General features: G+C 42.7%; 1 protein-coding gene across 2 annotated transcripts in view; it reads left to right on the top strand.

The window, feature by feature from the left end:
* LOC109906631 (sodium/potassium/calcium exchanger 2-like) overlaps positions 1-18,651 on the top strand; it is a 182,428-nt gene that overhangs the window by 98,722 nt on the left and 65,055 nt on the right. For both annotated transcript variants that reach the window (XM_031792247.1, XM_031792246.1), the window contains exon 5: positions 11,633-11,647. In XM_031792247.1, the coding sequence (XP_031648107.1) occupies positions 11,633-11,647 (15 nt within the window). The remainder of the gene's footprint in view (positions 1-11,632; positions 11,648-18,651) is intronic.

The following is an 18,651-nucleotide window of genomic DNA, read 5'->3' as shown; positions in this document are numbered from 1 at the left end:
CATAGGACTTCATGTTACACAATACATGTATGTTTTGTTTGATAAAGTTCATATTTATATAAAAAAATCTCAGTATACATTGGCGCGTCATGTTCAGTAGTTCCATAAACATCCAGTGATTTTGCAGAGAGCCACATCAATTTACAAAAATACTCATTATAAATGTTAAGTGCATTATGAATGGAAATATAGATGAACTTCTCCTTAATGCAACCACTGTGTCAGATTTCAAAAAAGCTTTATGGAAAAAGCAAACCATGCAATAATCTGAGAACGGCGCTCAGACAACAAATACATATATCCGCCATGTTGGAGTCAACAGAAGTCAGAAATAACATTATAAATATTCACTTACCTTTGATGATCTTCATCAGCATGCACTCCCAGGAATCCCAGTTCCACAATAAATGTTTGATTTGTTCGATAATGTCCATCATTTATGTCCAAATAGCTAACGTAAACTCACCCCATTCCGTACAAATGTGCGCAACCGCAACATTCAAACGAGGCTTCAATGAAAACTAATGGGACTGTAGCGACTGTGTTGACTTCAAACTCTGGGGTGTGAACTACGTTCCTATTCAAGCGTTGATCGACATGGTAATGGCTCTATAGTATTGGAGAAAAGTTGAAAAAACAGACCCTCTGTTACATCGTGACGTGTCATGTCGTAACGTACAGCACGCATAAAGCAACTATTTCCATCTTACAATCTCTCTCCACCAGGTGTAGCACTGCTCTCATCCTTTAAAAACAAGAAATGGACAGTGACTGGGTAAGGGGGGATACCTAGTCATTTTTTGCGTCTTCATTGCATGTGATCATCATTCTCAAAGCCGCTGTTTACTTCTAAGATCACTTGAGCACCGCCCTAAAAACCTGATTCAAATTCGACACAAACCTTCAAATAGGTATGTAATGACACATTATATAAACTCTTTATAGTGTTTTATTTACATTTTAGAGGCGATAAGGTGATAGGTTGGACAGATCGAGTGAAAAAAAGCAATTTTCCCACACAACATCTCTCCTTCTCACTATCACGCATTACTTTCGCTTTCCCACCTGCCATTTTTTAAAAGACCATTTTTGGGGCGCTAAAATAAGGACAATTGTACGGACCAAGGCGATGTACGAGTGTACGTGAGTTTACGTTACTTTTGTTAGCGCGTTTGGTAAACAAATCAAAACTCACGAAGCGTGTTCCATAGTTGCAGACTAAATGTCAAAATGTTCCGTTACCATCCGTAGAAACATGTCAAACGATGTTTTTCAATAAGGTTCCAACTGGAGAATTCCTTTGTCTTCAGAAAAGCAAAGGAGCGCGAGCTACCTCTCATGTGAAATGCGCGTGACCAGCGCGTGACTGCTGGCAGACCTCTGACTCATTCCCCTCTCATTCAGCCCCCCTTCATAGTAGAAGCCTCAAACAAGTTTCTAAAGATGGTTGACATCTAGTGGAAGCCTCAGGAAGTGCAACATAACCAATATCCCACCGTGTATTCAATAGGGGCTGAGTAGAAAATCGACCAACCTCAGATTTCCTACTTCCTGTTTGGATTTCTTCTCAGGTTTTTGCCTGCCATTTGAGTTCTGTTAGACTCACAGACATAATTCAAACAGTTTTAGAAACTTCAGTGTTTCCTATCCAAATAGACTAATAATATGTATATATTAGCAACTGGGACTGAGGAGCAGGCAGTATACTCTGGGCACCTCTGGGCACCTTATTCATCCAAGCTACTCAATACTGCCCCCAGCCATAAGAAGTTTAATCCACACATAAAACGGCCAACTGAATCGTTTCTAGTCATCTCTCCTCCTTCCAGGATTTTTCATTTTTGAACTTATATGGTGTTTGGCATCTAACATTACACTTTCATAGTATTACCACGACAGCCAGCAACACAGTTAGTCTTTCAATCACCCACGTGGGTATAACCAATGAGGAGATGGGAGAGGCAGGACTTGCAGTGTGATCTGCGTCAGAAATAGAAAAGTAGTTCTAGTTTAGCCCTTGGCATCGCAGATGCTCGTTGGCCCGCACGAGCAGTGTGGGTGCAATAATTGAATGACATGGATTTCAAAATGTATTTTGCGATGCTCGAGCACGCGACATGTCCGGTCTGGTCAGCATGTAAGGCCATGCATCTCAGTGCTAGAGGTGTCACTACATACCCTGGTTTGATTCCAGGGTGTATCACAACCGGCCGTGATTGGGAGTACCATAGGGCGGCACACAATTGGCCCAGTGTTGTCCGGCTAAGTGACTTGCCTAGTTATATCAAGGTCAAATAAAATAAATAGCTTTCACCTTCCATGCCATTTCAACCAAAAAATGTAATGTGATGGTGCTGAATCAACTTGGAAAACTGATTGGATTTGCAAAATGTAATCAACATAATTTTTTATTGTTTTCACCCAACTTTTAATCTAAATCCAATATCATGTTGAAATTATTTTTGGATTTCATGTTGAGTTCACGTGAAAACTAAAAATGGTCTATAATAGTATGACGATTGACAAAGTGAGCAGTACAATAAATAGTAATAAATAATAGCAGCAGTGATTGTAGTGAGTGTTTGTGTGAGTGTGATAGATTGCGTTTGAGTGTGTGTATGGATTGGGTGTGTAGAGAGTCAGTGCAAATCAGGCATTTTTTGAGAAACAGAACCAGGAACGAAAGTGATTTTTCCAGTCCCACAAAAAAACTACGAAGAGAATATGCAAAGCCCTTACTCTGTCACTCAGAAACGTCTTCCAGTGTCTACCTGCCAGCTGAAAATCTTTGCAAGTGTGTGTGTGTGTGTGATTACGCTACCTGCCCCTCTGAAGCATAGGCTACAGTAATCTACTGATGTAACAAGCGATGTTCACTCTAGGACTGCTGCGCAGAAGAGATGCCTCGCAGAGACATCTTCACTGAGTTTGCACTATATAGATTTTTTTTTTCTGTGATCAAATCAACATTTCAACCAAAACCAACATCAGCCCCTTTTCAATGCAACAAACCAAAACAAATCTAACTTTGCAAAATTGAGTCTGTAATTTTGTTGTAGGCAGATTCAGAGTAGAACATGTAAAATTCTGTTGGCTGGGGTAGCACACAAGTGGTCTTTCAATCACTATGAGTGTTGATATTCTTTGCTAGTTAGCGAGTTATTATCCCCGTTATAGATAAGTATAGGTCAGCAATGGGGGGTTACTGCTTTCTACAAAGCACAGCACATGTGGGCCACATTTTAGGCAGTCTTTGAAAAAACAGTCAAGTAAGAAGCTTACATCTTAATTGAAGGGGCAGTGTTGTATTTTGAGACAGGCTTGAGAATGCAAATAATAAGTATGTCAATAAGAAAGTGGTTTCATACAACACAATACAATGCAATTTACAGTCACCTATTTGGCCCATAGTGTTACAGATCAAGTAAAAAATTATATCAATAATTTAAAAACATTTTTTAAAGTCTCATGCAATGTAGGCCTACATTGGACACCACATATATACTGTAGGCTATATCATATAAGTCAAAGGCTATTTCCATGTGGAAGTGGGATTTGCTCCATTAGTTTTGTTGGTAGGTCTACATTATGCTAAAATAACCACGAAAGCCCATTGGCTACTGGCTAAAACTGTAAAGGTACAGCCTCAGTGTTCACTGTAAATGCACGCCGGACGTTGCGAAAAATTCTCACAACTTTCAAGTTTCCACTCACCTAAAATATGCTTAGTCCCCCAAAATATTAGAGGGAACATCAGTGAAAAGCGTGATTTAGAACATAGGAAGATACATTTTTCATTAGAGAAGAATAGATACATTTTTCAATGCTTGTTAAGGATACTATAGTTTCACATTGGCTTTATTAACTGCAAAAGGTAAGATGTATTTTTAATTCTGGTGCCGCACTACACACACAAGCTTGTTAGCAAGCTAGCTCTGGTCCAGTCAACTCTCAAAAATTCAAAGACATTCAAAGCCGCTCCTCTGTAGGTAGCGTATAATTCTGTGGGCTTAATTCAGATAATGCATGTCATAACAAGACATTCAATGCTTCAAGCAGCCTCCTCCTCCACCCTCTCTCAATCTCTCCCCGCCTGCATCTCGCGCTCTGCACTTGTCTGTCCACCGCACATGTAAACAACTATCTTGCCAGCTACATGGCAAGCTGCTCTATCTGCACTGATTGGTGAAGTAATTGAACCGAAAGGAATTATATAAACCACCACTTTTTTTGGGGGGGGGGTTGAAATGGTTTAGAACCTTATTTTGCTGGTCGGAACAGTGGAACGGAACAATGTTGGGGGGGTTCTGTTCAGAATGAAATGATTGGAAAATAAGTTTGGTTCCAAACCCTAGTGCAAATAATCTCTGAACCTCATGTTTGTGCTGGTGGACAGCTAAGGACGCTGAGACCAGATGCTCTGCTACCGTCTGCCCACACTGGATAGGGCAAGCAGAAGCATCAGTCAAAGACAGAGCCAAAGTATCTTGTCCTTAAGCCTCACCATCCCTTGCAGGCTTTTAGACCTTAAGTGGCTCAGTGGTGTTATATAAAGCCGGCAGTGTTCATAAATATCTCATAGAGACTTGTAAATGTAAGTGGAATGACGCTGTCTAGTCTCACTAGACACATCCCACTGGGCACTGACGTCAATTTAATTTAAATGACGTGGAAACAATGTTTATTCAACCAGTGTGTGCCCAGTGGGATAGGAGCTTGTAAAGTACAACCTTCCATTGGTTGGTATTCATTTACCATGGTGCAAGACAGAGGGGTAGTGCGAACGGCCCAGTACATCACTGGGGCCAAGCTTCCTGCCATCCAGGACCTCAAAACCAGGCAATGTCAGAGGAAGGCCCTAAAAATTGTCAAAGACTCCAGCAACCCTAGTCATATACTGTTCTCTCTGCCACCACATGGCAAGCTGTACCGGAGTGCCAAGTCTAGGTCCAAGAGGCTTCTAACAGCTTCTACCCCCAAGCCATAAGACTCCTGAACATCTAGTCAAATGGCTATCCAGACTATTTGCATTCCCCCCCCCCCTCTACTACTGTCACTCTGTTGTCATCTATGCATAGTCACTAATAACTCTACCTACATGTACATACTACCCCAACTAACCGGTGCCCCCGCACATTGACTCTGTACCGGCACCCCCCTGTATATATTGTTATTTTTTTTACTGCTGCTCTTTAATTACTTGTTACTTTTATCTCTTTTTTTATTTCACATTTATTTAATCAGGTAGGCTAGTTGAGAACAAGTTCTCATTTGCAACTGCGACCTGGCCAAGATAAAGCATAGCAGTGTGAACAGACAACAACACAGAGTTACACATGGAGTAAACAATAAACAATAAACAATAAACAAGTCAATAACATAGTAGAGAAAAAAAAATCTATATACATTGTGTGCAAAAGGCATGAGGAGGTAGGCAATAAATAGGCAGAGGAGTGAATAATTACAATTTAGCAGATTAATACTGGAGTGATAAATGATCAGATGAACATGTGCAGGTAGAGATACTGGTGTGCAAAAGAGCAGAAAAGTAAATATAATAAAAACAGTATGGGGGTGAGGTAGGTAAATTGGGTGGGCTATACAGGGCTCACACAAATCATCAAGGAACCCACCAGGTAACCGATCGGTTAGCTGCTCAGATAGCAGATGTTTAAAGTTGGTGAGGGAAATAAAAGTCCAACTTCAGCCATTTTTGCAAATCATTCCAGTCACAGGCAGCAGAGAACTGGAAGGAAAGGCGGCCAAATGAGGTTTTGGCTTTAGGGATGATCAGTGAGATACACCTGCTGGAGTGCGTGCTATGGGTGGGTGTTGCCATTGTGACCAGTGAACTGAGATAAGGCGGGGGCTTTACCTAGCATAGGCTTGTAGATGACTTGGAGCCAGTGGGTCTGGCGACGAATATGTAGCGAGGGCCAGCCGACTAGAGCATACAGGTCGCAGTGGTAGGTGGTATAAGGTGCTTTAGTAACAAAACGGATGGCACTGTGATATACTGCATCCAGTTTGCTGAGTAGTATTGGAAGCTATTTTGTAGATGACATCGCCGAAGTCGAGGATCGGTAGTATAGTCAGTTTTACTAGGGTAAGTTTGGCGGCATGAGTGAAGGAGGCTTTGTTGCGAAATAGAAAGCCGACTCTCGATTTGATTTTGGATTGGAGATGTTTGATATGAGTCTGGAAGGAGAGTTTGCAGTCTAGCCAGACACCTAGGTACTTAGATGTCCACATATTCTAGGTTGGAACTATCCAGGGTAGTGATGCTAGTCGGGCGTGCGGGTGCAGGCAGCGAAAGGTTGAAAAGCATGCATGTGGTTTTACTAGCGTTTAAGAGCAGTTGGAGGCCACGGAAGGAGTGTTGTATGGCATTGAAGCCCGTTTGGAGGTTAGATAACACAGTGTCCAAGGAAGGGCCAGAAGTATACAGAATGGTGTCGTCTGCGTAGAGGTGGATCAGGGAATCGCCCGCAACAAGAGCAACATCATTGGTATATACAGAGAAAAGAGTAGGCCCGAGAATTGAACCCTGTGGTACCCCCATAGAGACTGCCAGAGGACTGGACAACATGCCCTCCGATTTGACACACTGAACTCTGTCTGCAAAGTAGTTGGTGAACCAGGCAAGGCAGTTATTAGAAAAACCGAGGCTACCAATAAGTCTGCCAATAAGAATATGATGATTCACAGAGTCAAAAGCCTTGGCCAGGTCGATGAAGACGGCTGCACAGTACTGTCTTTTATCGATGGCGGTTATGATATCGTTTAGTACCTTGAGCGTGGCTGAGGTGCACCCGTGACCGGCTCGGAAACCGGATTGCACAGCGGAGAAGGTACGGTGGGATTCGAGATGGTCAGTGATCTGTTTGTTGACTTGGCTTTCGAAGACCTTAGATAGGCAGGGCAGGATGGATATAGGTCTGTAACAGTTTGGGTCCAGGGTGGATATAGGTCTGTAACAGTTTGGGTCCAGGGTGTCTCCCCCTTTGAAGAGGGGGATGACCGCGGCAGCTTTCCAATCCTTGGGGATCTCAGATGATACGAAGGAGAGGTTGAACAGGCTGGTAATAGGGGTTGCGACAATGGCGGCGGACAATTTCAGAAATAGAGGGTCCAGATTGTCAGGCCCAGCTGATTTGTATGGGTCTATGTTTTGCTGCTCTTTCAGAACATCTGCTATCTGGATTTGAATAAAGGAGAAGCTGGGGAGGCTTGGGCGAGTAGCTGCGGGGTGGGCGGAGCTGTTGGCCGAGGTTGGAGTAGCCAGGAGGAAGGCATGGCCAGCCGTTGAGAAATGCTTGTTGAAGTTTTCGATTATCATGGATTTATCGGTGGTGACCATGTTACCTAGACTCAGTGCAGTGGGCAGCTGGGAGGAGGTGCTCTTGTTCTCCATGGACTTTACAGTGTCCCAGAACTTTTTGGAGTTAGAGCTACAGGATGCAAATTTCTGCTTGAAAAAGCTGGCCTTTGCTTTCTGACTGCGTGTATTGGTACCTGACTTCCCTGAACAGTTGTGTATCGCGGGGACTATTCAATGCTATTGCAGTCCGCCACAGGATGTTTTTGTGGTGGTCGAAGGCAGTCAGGTCTGGAGTGAACCAAGGGCTATATCTGTTCTTAGTTCTGCATTTTTTGAACGGAGCATGCTTATCTAAGATGGTGAGGAAGTTACTTTTAAAGAATGACCAGGCATCCTCAACTGACAGGATGAGGTCAATATCCTTCCAGGATACCCGGGCCAGGTCGATTAGAAAGGCCTGCTCACAGAAGTGTTTTAGGGAGCGTTTGACAGTGATGAGGGGTGGTCGTTTGACAGCGGACCCGTAGCGGATACAGGCAATGAGGCAATGATCGCTGAGATCCTGATTGAAGACAGCAGAGGTGTATTTGGATGGCAAGCTGGTCAGAATAATGTCTATTAGGGTGCCCATGTTTAGGGTTGTACCTGGTGGGTTCCTTGATGATTTGTGTGAGATTGAGGGCATCTAGCTTAGATTGTAGGACTGCCGGGGTGTTAAGCATATCCCAGTTTAGGTCACCTAACAGAACAAACTCTGAAGCTAGATGGGGGGTGATCATTTCACAGATGGTGTCCAGGGCACAGCTGGGAGCTGAGGGGGGTCGGTAGCAGGCGGAAACAGTGAGAGACTTATTTCTGGAGAGATTCATGAGAGATTCATTTTTAAAATGAGAAGTTAGAACTGTTTGGGCATAGACCTGGAAAGTATGACAGAACTTTGCAGGCTATATCTGCAGTAGATTGCAACTCCTCCCCCTTTGGCAGTTCTATCTTGACGGAAAATGTTATAGTTGGGTATGGAAATCTCAGAATTTTTGGTGGCCTTCCTAAGCCAGGATTCAGACACGGCAAGGACATGTGGGTTGGCAGAGTGTGCTAAAGCAGTGAGTAAAACAAACTTAGGGTGGAGGCTTCTGATGTTGACATGCATGAAACCAAGGCTTTTTCGATCACAGAAGTCAACAAATGAGGGTGCCTGGGGACATGCAGGGCCTTTGTTTACCTCCACATCACCCAAGGAGCAGAGGAGAAGTAGGATGAGGGTACGGCCACAGGCTATCAATACTGGTCGCCTATAGCGTTGGGGACAAAGAATAAAAGGAGCAGATTTCTGGGCATGGTAGAATAGATTCAGGGCATAATGTGCAGACAGGGGTTTGTGGGGTGCGGGTACAGCGGAGGTAAGCCCAGGCACTGGGTGATGATAAGAGAGGTTGTATCTCTGGACATGCTGGTTATAATGGGTGAGGTCACCGCATGTGTGGGAGGCGGGACAAAGGACGTATCAGAGGTATGAGGAGTGGAACTAAGGACTCCATTGTAAACTAAAACAATGATAACTAACCTAGACAACAGTATACAAGGCATATTGATATTTGAGAGAGACATACAGCAAGGCATAAAGTAATCGCAGGTCTTGATTGGGAGAGCTAGCTAAAACAACAGGTGAGACAACAACAGCTAGTCATCTAACACAACAACAGCAGGTAAAATGGTGATGACTAGGCAGAGAGGGTCGGATTAACTACACACAGAGCCTGAGTTCGCGGCTGGGGCCGACAGATAAAACATAAATAAACAGAATGGAGTACCGTGATTAATGGACAGTCCAGCAGGCATCAGCTATGTAGCCAAGTGATCATAGTGTCCAGGGGGCAGCAGTAGATGGAACAGCTAGCCACTACGCTAGCACGCAGGCGACACGGCGTTTAAAGTTAGTAGCCCAGGGGTGGTAGGGGGTCTGCTCAGATGGAGGCTGATTGAAGGCACAGTGGATGGAGTATTCGTCGGCAGACCAGATGTGGTGGTGCGGAGGGGCGACGTGTCGACAGAGAATCCAAGCCAGATGGAGAAAGAGGTATTGTAGAATTTTGTTTGCTAGCCGGGAGATGTGCCTGGCTCACGGCTAACTGGTGCTAGCTTCGTGGCAGTGGCGTTAGCCACTATAGCCAATCGGTAGCAGCGGTGATCCGGTGCCAAGGTCCAGAGTTTACAGCAAAGATCCGGTGGAGTATTGGACTATAGCCGTGTATGAGTGGGGTTCGGATGAACAGCTGAGTAGGCCGGGAGGTGGGCCTCAGGGATAGCTTCGGTACTGGGTGCCACGGAGGGTGCAAGCTAGCTGTGAAGATTAGAAGTAGTGGCCCAGGGATTACGGCAGGAATCCGGCGTTGTTGAGGAGAGACAGTCCGATACTGGTAGATTGGCGAGTAATATCCAGGCTAAGAACAGGGCTGGTATCTGTGCAGAAGGTAAAAGCCGCTAGCAGTGGCTAACAATGACTAAAGTGACTAGGGTGACTAGGGTGATTAACAAAAGGCTAAGCTGTGTTTCAATATATTTCACTTGTGATTTCATGAATAGGAATATTTTCTAGTAATATTTATGTCCGTTGCGTTATGCTAACTAGTGTCAGTTGATGATTACGCTCCCGGACCCGGGATGGATAGTAATCAAGAGTCTACACAGTCTACACCTGTTGTATTTGGCGCATGCATCAAATAAGATTTGATAAATAAAAAAATAAAAAAGACTGTGGTACATTATTTTGTATTAGCGTCCCACCTGGCCAACATCCAGTGAAATTGCAGTGCCCAACATTCAAAAATACTAAATTCAAATATTTAACATTCTTGAAAATATTTGTGTTATACACCAAAATAAAGCTTAACTTCTTGTTAATCCAGCCGCTGTGTCAGATTTCAAAAATGCTTTACGGCGAAAGCAAACCATGCGATTATCTGAGGACAGCGCCCCGCATACAAACACATGAAAATCATATTTCAACCAGGCAGGTGCGCCACAAAAGTCAGAAATAGAGATATAATTAATGCCTTACCTTTGAAGATCTTCTTCTGTTGGCACTCCAAAATGTCCCAGAAACATCACAAATGGTCCTTTTGTTCGATAATGTTCTTCTTTATGTCCCAAAAATGTCAATTTATTTGGCGCGCTTGATTCAGGAATACACCGGTTTCAACTCGCCCAACATGCCTACAAAGTATCTAATAAGTTACCTGTAAACTTGGTCCAAACATTTCAAACAACGTTCCTAATCCAACCTCAGGTACCCTAAAACGTAAATAATTGATCAAATTTAAGACGGAATAAACTGTTTCTAATACCGGATAAAAACAATGTGAAGCACGCTCCAGTTCACGCTCACCAAAACAGTAGAGTCTACCTGGAGTGACACAATGAATAGCACTACTTCTTCATTTCTCAAAAGAAAAACATTGAACAATTTCTAAAGACTGTTGACATCTAGTGGAAGCTACCAGGTTCCTAATAATAAGGGAGTCCCACAGAAAACAATTGAAAAATCCTATGACCTCCAAAAAAAAATATGGATGGTTTATCCTCAGGGTTTTGCCTGCCATATCAGTTCTGTTATACTCACAGACAATATTGTGATAGTTTTAGAACCTTTAGAGTGTTTTATATCCAATTATGCCAATTATATGCACATCCTAGATTCTGGGCCTGAGTAACAGGCAGTTTACTTTGGGCATGCTTTTCATCTGGATGTCAAAATACTTCCCCCTACCCCAGAGAGGTTAAAGCTGAATATAACCTCACTGTAAAGCTCAGGAACAACAAAGCCCATTTGACAAAAAATCATGTCTATAAAGTCCAGTACATGTCTGTCAAAAAAGGTGCTATCTAGAACCTAAAAGGGTTCTTCGGCTGTCCCCCATGGGAGAATCCGTTGAATAACTATTTTTGGTTCCAGGTAGAACCCTATTGGGTTCCATGTAGAACTTTTTCCCCAGGGGGTTCTACCTTGAACCATAAAGGGTTCTCCTATGGGTACAACCAAAGAACCAGTTTGGAACCCTTTTTTCTAAGAGTGTAGCAATATTCCAATGGCCAAATGTGCTTATTTAATTTTTTGATCTACTTAACCATAATTTATCCAGCTCATTCAGATAATTCAGAGCCAACTCTCATTGGTGTTAATGGCCTAAGCATAATGCAAACCTTTCATAAGATTAAGGTCCAATGTTTTATCATGTTTTATCAATTTATACATAATCTGGTTTATCTTTTCTCTCTCTCTCTCTATTTCTCTTTCTTCCTCTGTCCCCTCAGAATTTGCTGATTCTGGTGAGTTACTTTTCTAACTATCTATTTTTTACCCCTTATAAGCTAACCATTGTAACAATACATGCTATACTGACCATCTTGCATGCATGGGACCGGGAGATACATTGGGGCCAAACACTGAGAGAGCTAGGTACATGATTTGTTGGTAGAGGACAGAGGACTATGGAAAGACCAAAAACAGTCCGTGGCCGACCATTGCTCACTGTGTCTGTGGTGTGTTTGCCCAGTTCAGGAGAAGATTCTTGCCACTTTGATTCCTTAATAAATCTACATGTTTTCAGGATGACACAAACAGCATGTAATTGTATTTTAGTCTCTGACACTAACAATACTGTCTTTTGGCAGCTTGGCATGTTCAAAAAAAGGTGTTAGTATTATGGTCAGCTAGCTAGTCATAGCGTGTAACAAACCACACCTAACCTTACACTTTGAGTGTCTTTGTACTTTGACTTAGAAGTCAAGACAAAAATGACACAAACATTTGGGAAATGTGTTTAGAAATCCTTGCAGTGTCAGGCACAGTTTTTCATTACATTTTTTTTTCAATCACATTGCTGCATTTTGTACTGTATGTACTGTAAGTGGTATATTTTCTAAACTGTAAATGCAAAACTTTAAACTGATGGCACTTGTAATGTAACCATGGATGTTTAACTTGCACAAATGGGTAATTTGGTCATTATAGAGTTGTATCATTTCTGTTTTGGAATTGGTTCCTAAATTTATTGTGTTCATCCTGTTTTATTGAAGGTCCTTTTTGGAAGAGACAATTCAAGTCTGACTACGCCCTGTGCTATTATTACACACCACAACTGTCAGCACACTCTCTCTCTTTTTCCATCAGTGTGGCGCTAAAAACAATATCACTTAGGAGCTGCATCAAATATTGAACTGCAGAAAACAGGGAGGGGTTGGCTACATTGAACATTTTGGTTTTGTGCCTGAGCTCTCTTTGAATAGCAAAATCATGTCATAGTAACCAGCACAGCCTTACAGTACATCTAAGTTCTTAACCAGACCTCTGATCCGACAACAGTCTGTGGAGTTCTGTTGAATATTCATAGCTGAGATCCGTTTCATTGTCAGAGGTTTACACAGATCTGTGACTGGGGGAATTAGAACTTTTGGGATAAATAAAACTAAATGTGTGCTCCATCTCGATCTAGTTCGCAATTTAGATAGCTAGTTGAATCATTTTAACTCAGTCCTGAACATGGTATACACTGGGAAAACATGTCAACAAAACGTGAACGACAGGGTTGGTAGCTCATCCCAGAGCACGCTCTGGCAGAGCATGCTCTGGCAGAGCATATGATGAAGAACAAAGATGCTATGCTCGTTCGCTAATATAAAAAAATATGCTATCTAGAACCTTTTAAAGGCTTATTTGGCTAGCCCCATAGGAGAACCCTTTTTGTTTCCATGGTTTTAAAATTTAACTAGGCAAGTCAGTTTAGAACAAATTTTTATTTAAATGACTGCCTACACTGGCCAAACCTGGACAACGCTGGGCCAATTGTGTGCCGCCCTATGGGACTCCCAATCACGGCCGGTTGTGGTACAGCCTTGATTCAAACCAGGGTGTCTGTAGTGATGGCTCTAGCACTGAGATGCAGTGTCTTAGACCGCTGCACCACTCACGAGCTCCGTGTAGAGCCTTTTCCCCAGAAAAGAGTTCTACCTGGAACCCATAAGGGTACTATCTGGAACCAAAAATGGTTATCCTATGGGGACAGCCAAAGAACCCTTTTGGAGCACTTCTTTTCTAAGAGAGTACTGCATGATGTGATAGGATCCGGAAGCAGCTAGGTTTAGCATCTCTTTAGAAATCAACAACTTGTGTTAGTCAGAAATTCAGAGATGATAGTAGACAAAATAAATGACCTAATACAATACAATTTGGTGCTTTGTCTTGGAGGGACAAAAGCCAAGCTGACGCTTGACTAGGTATGCGGTACAAGCCCCGCATCCATTGATGGTCCACCCCTGATGATAGGGATCATAATGTGACAGGACGAATTGCTCACTGTAGCACTTTGAGATAGTTTTTCAATGAAATGCGCATTATACATTCAATGTACAATGAATGCGCTTACTTATTTATTCTGCCCACTCAAGCGCTTAAATGATTTAAGTTATTATGATTTGTAAACATGAAACCAACTTTTAAATGTGCTGATGGCCCCAACTTGGATTGCTTGAGGAAATATTTTTTTATTACATTTATACTTTTTGTACTACAACAATATTTAATACATTCTCAACGTATTTCAATGACAAAAAAAGGGTCATAGACTTACATGGGGAATATTACACCATTTAAGCTATAAACACCAAACCAATGTTGCGATGTTCAGACTGACCCAACTTTGATTCCTTGTCAAAGGTTTTTTGATATTATGTCTACTTTTTGAATTATAAATGTTCATAGAAGCGCCATAGGTTTGAATGGGAATGATTTGGATTTGCCACTGCTCCAACTTAGATGGCTTGCATTCAGATTTATGATACTATTAGTTATTTTCCTACTATAACGATTTGAAATGTTCATAAAATAATGTGTTTGAATGGGAACAATAGGAAGACAGTAATAGCTATTCAAAATAGTCCTGCTCCTTGTCCAATTAAGCTTAATTGAACAATTAAACATGCAACAATTTCAAAGATTTTACTGAGTTACAGTTCATTTAAGACAATCAGTCAAGTAAAGTAAATTCATTGGGCCCATAATCTGTTGGTCACAGATACCTGAAAAAAAGGTTGGGGCATGGATCAGAAAACCAGTCAGTATCTACATTTGAGTAATTTAGGAGATGCTCTTATCCAGAGCAACTTACAGTAGTGAATGCATACATGTTTGTATTGGTCCCCCGTGGGAATCAAACCCACAACCCTGGCGCCATGCTCTACCAACTGAGCCACAGGGGACCACCATTTGCCTCATACAGTCTCCTTCGCATAGAGTTGATCAGGCTGTTGATGGTGGCCTGTGGAACGTTGTCCCACTCCTCTTCAATGGCTGTGCGAAGTTGCTGGATATTGGCGGGAACTGAAACACGCTGTCGTACACATCAATCGAGAGCATCTCAAACATGCTCAATCGGTGACATGTCTAGTCATGCTGTGCATTATCATGCTGATTGAAACATGAGGTGATGGCGGCGGATGAATGGCATGTCAATGTGCCTCAGGATCTCGTCATCGTATCTTTGAGCATTCAAATTGCCATTGATAAAATGCAATTGTGTTTGTTGTCCATAGCATATGCCTTCCCATAATATAACCCCACCAACCCAATGGTGCACTCTGTTCACAACGTTGACATCAGAAAACCGCTCACCTACACACTTCTCCAGCATGCCAGTGGCCATTGAATGTGAGCATTTGCCCACTGAAGTCGGTTTCGACGCCGAACTGTGGTCAGGTCAAGACCCTGGTGAGGACAATGAGAAGGCAGATGAGCTTCCCTAAGACGGTTTCTGTGCAGAATTTCTTTGGTTGTGCAAACCCACAGTTTCATCAGCTGTCTGGGTGGCTGGTCTCAGACAATCCAAACAGGTGAAGAAGCTTGATGTGGAGGTCCTGGGCTTGCATGGTTACACGTGGTCTACGGTTATGAGGCTGGTTGGACATACTGCCAAACTCTCTAAAACCAGGCTTATGGTGGAGAAATTAACATTCAATTCTCTGGCAACAGCTCTGGTGGACATTCCTGCAGTCAGCATGCACATTGCACGCTCCATCAAAACTTGAGACATCTGTGGCATTGTGTTGTATGACAAAACTGCACCTTTTATTGTCCCAAAACATGGTGCACGCTTCATGGGGCTCCCGAGTGGAGCAGCGATCTAAGACACTGCATCTCAGTGCTAGAAATGTCACTACAGACCCTTGTTCAATTCCAGGCTGTATCACAACAGGACATGATTGGGAGTTCCATAGGGCGGTGCACAATTGGCCCAGTGTCACCTGGGGTAGGCCGTCATTGTAAATAAGAAATTGTTCTTAACTGACTTGCCTAGTTAAATAAAAAATAAAAAATGTATATGCCACACCTGTCAGGTAGATGGATTATGTTGGCAAAGGAGAAATGCTCACTAGCAGGAATGCCAACAATTTGAGAAATAAGCTTCTTGTGCATATGGAACATTTCTGGAATCTTTTATATCAGCTTAGTTAATATTTCTGTTCAGTTTATATTTGCATACTTTAGCATAAAACATACAACCAACAGTATCTCTTGAACTGTTCAAGCTAGAGTCACCAAATCAACTTTCACATGTTCAAACTATCCAATCCTATCATTAATCAATCAATCAATCTTTCCATCGCAATTTAAGCTACAACACCAACTTTCAAATGTTCAGGCTATCATAACTTCAAATTCTTTAAAACACTTATAAACTATAATTATATTCATTAGCTTATATCAGCAAAGCATAACTTTTGAACCATTCAAACTAGACACCTAAACTACATTAACATGTTCAGGCTATCATATTCTATCAATCAATCAAAGAATTCTCCCATCTAAATCAAACCACATTTTATTGGTTTCATACACACGTTTCGCAGATGTTATTGCGGGTGTAGCAAAATGCTTGTTTTCTAGCTCTGACAGTGCAGTAATATCTAACAAGTAATATCTAACAATTTCACAACATATACTCAATACACACAAATCTAAGGAATTAAGAATATATAAATATATGGACGAGCAATGTTAGAGCGGCATAGACTAAGATACAGTAGAATAGTATACAGTATATACATATGAGATGAGTAATACAAAATATGTAAACATTAAAGTGACTAGTGTTCCATTAATTAAAGTGATTTCAAGTCGATGCATATCGGCAGCAGCCTCTAATGTGCTACTGATGGCTATGTAACAGTCTGATGGCCTTGAGATAGAAGCTGTTCCTCCGTCTCTTGGTCCCTGCTTTGATGTACCTGCACTGACCTCGTCTTCTGGATAATAGTGGGGTGAATAGACAGTGGCTCGGGTGGTTGTTGTCCTTGATGATCTTTTTGGCCTTCCTGTGATATCGGGTGCTGTAGGTGTCCCGGAGGGCAGATATTTTGGGGAGGTGTTGGGAAGACCGCACCACCTTCTGGAGAAACCTGCAGTTTTGGGCGGTGCAGTTGCCGTACCACGTGGTGATACAGCCCAACAGGGTGCTCTCAATTGTGCATCTGTAAACGTTTGTGGGGGTTTTATTTGCCAAACCAAATTTCTTCAGCCTCCTGAGGTTCTTCACCACACTGGCTGTATGGGTGGACCATTTGAGTTTGTCAATTATGTGTACGTCGATGAACTTGAAGCTTTCCACCTTCTCCACTGCAGTCCGGTCAATGTGGATAGGGGGTGCTTCCTCTGCTGTTTCCTGAAGTCCACATTCATCTCCTTTGTTTTGTTGACATTGAGTGAGAGGTTATTTTCCTGGCACCACACTCCCAGAGCCCTCACCTCCTCCCTGTAGGCTGTCTCATCGTTGTCGGTAATGAAGCCAACATCTGTAAACTTGATGATTGAGCTGGAGGCGTGACTTGCCACACACTCTTGGGTGAACAGGGAGCACAGGAAGGGGCTGAGCATGCACCTTTGCCCCAGTCTTGAGGATCAGCAAAGTGGAGGTGTTGTTTTCTACCTTCACCACCTGGGGGCGGACCATCAGGAAGTCCAGGACCCAGTTGCACAGGGCGGGGTTCAGACCCAGTGTCTCGAGCTTAATGATGAGCTTGGAGGGTGCAAATGTGTTGAATGCCGAGTTATAGTCAATGAAGAACATTCTGACATAGGTATTCCTCTTGTCCAGATGGGATAAGGCAGTGTGCAGTGCGATGGGGATTGCATTGTCTGTGGATGTATTGGGGCAATTAGCAAATTGAAGTGGGTTTAGGGTGACATTGTCCTTGACTAGTCTCTCAAAGCACTTCATGATGACCAAGTGAGTGCTACAAGGGCGATTGTCATTTAGTTCAGCTATCTTTGCTTTCTTGGGTACAGGAACGATGGTGGCCATCTTGAAGCATGTGGGGACAGAGGACTGGGATAGGGAGATTGAATATGTCCATCAACACACCAGCCAGCTTTTCTGCACATGCTCTGAGGATGCCGTCTGGGCCTGCATCCTTGCGAGGGTTAACATGCTTAAATGTCTTACTCACATTGGCCACGGAGAAGTGATTTAGCAGCGCGAGTACGACAGTCAATGTCTTGATAGAACTTTGTCACCCTTTTTCTCAAATATGCTTTGTTAAAATCTACCAGCTGAAATAAATGCGGCCTCAGGATATGTGGTTTCCAGTTTGCATAAAGTTCAGTGAAGTTCTTTGAGGGCTGTCGTGGCATCGGCTTGAGGGGGGATATACACGGCTGTGACTATTAACTGAAGAGAATTCTCTTGGGAGATAATATGGTCGGCATTTGATTGTGAGGTATTTTAGATTAGGTGAACAAAAGGACTTGAGTTCCTATATGTTATCACAATCACACGATGAGTCGTTAATCATTAAACATACACCCCCACCCTTCTTCTTCCCAGAGATATATTTATTCCTGTCTGCGTGATTAACTGAGAACCCAACTGGCCTGACGGTTGAGAGTGCCATGCTTCGGGGGAAAAGAGTATGTTATAATCCCTGGAGTCTCTCTGGAAAGAAATCCTCGCCCTGAGCACGTTAACTTTATTATCCAGAGACTGAACATTAGCAGGTAACATACTCAAAAGTACCTCTCCTCTGCCGGCGGTGTTTTGGGTCGGCCTCTGGAATCAGATCAATTGCCCTGGGGGGTGCAAACAAAGAATCCGATTTGAGAAAATTGTATTCCTGGTCGTAGTGCTGGTAGTGCTGGTGAGTTACCGCCGCACTGATATCCAATAGTGTTTTCCGGCTGTATGTAATAACACAAAACATTTTCTGTGCTCAAAATGTAAGAAATAATACATAAAACAACAAAATACTGCAAAGTTTCCTAAGAGCTAGAAGCACGGCAGCCC

Source organism: Oncorhynchus kisutch, linkage group LG16, assembly GCF_002021735.2.
Source record: "Oncorhynchus kisutch isolate 150728-3 linkage group LG16, Okis_V2, whole genome shotgun sequence".
Taxonomy (NCBI): domain Eukaryota; kingdom Metazoa; phylum Chordata; class Actinopteri; order Salmoniformes; family Salmonidae; genus Oncorhynchus; species Oncorhynchus kisutch.
The sequence above is the reverse complement of the archived record's forward strand: the minus strand, read 5'-3'. Positions and strand labels throughout refer to the sequence as shown.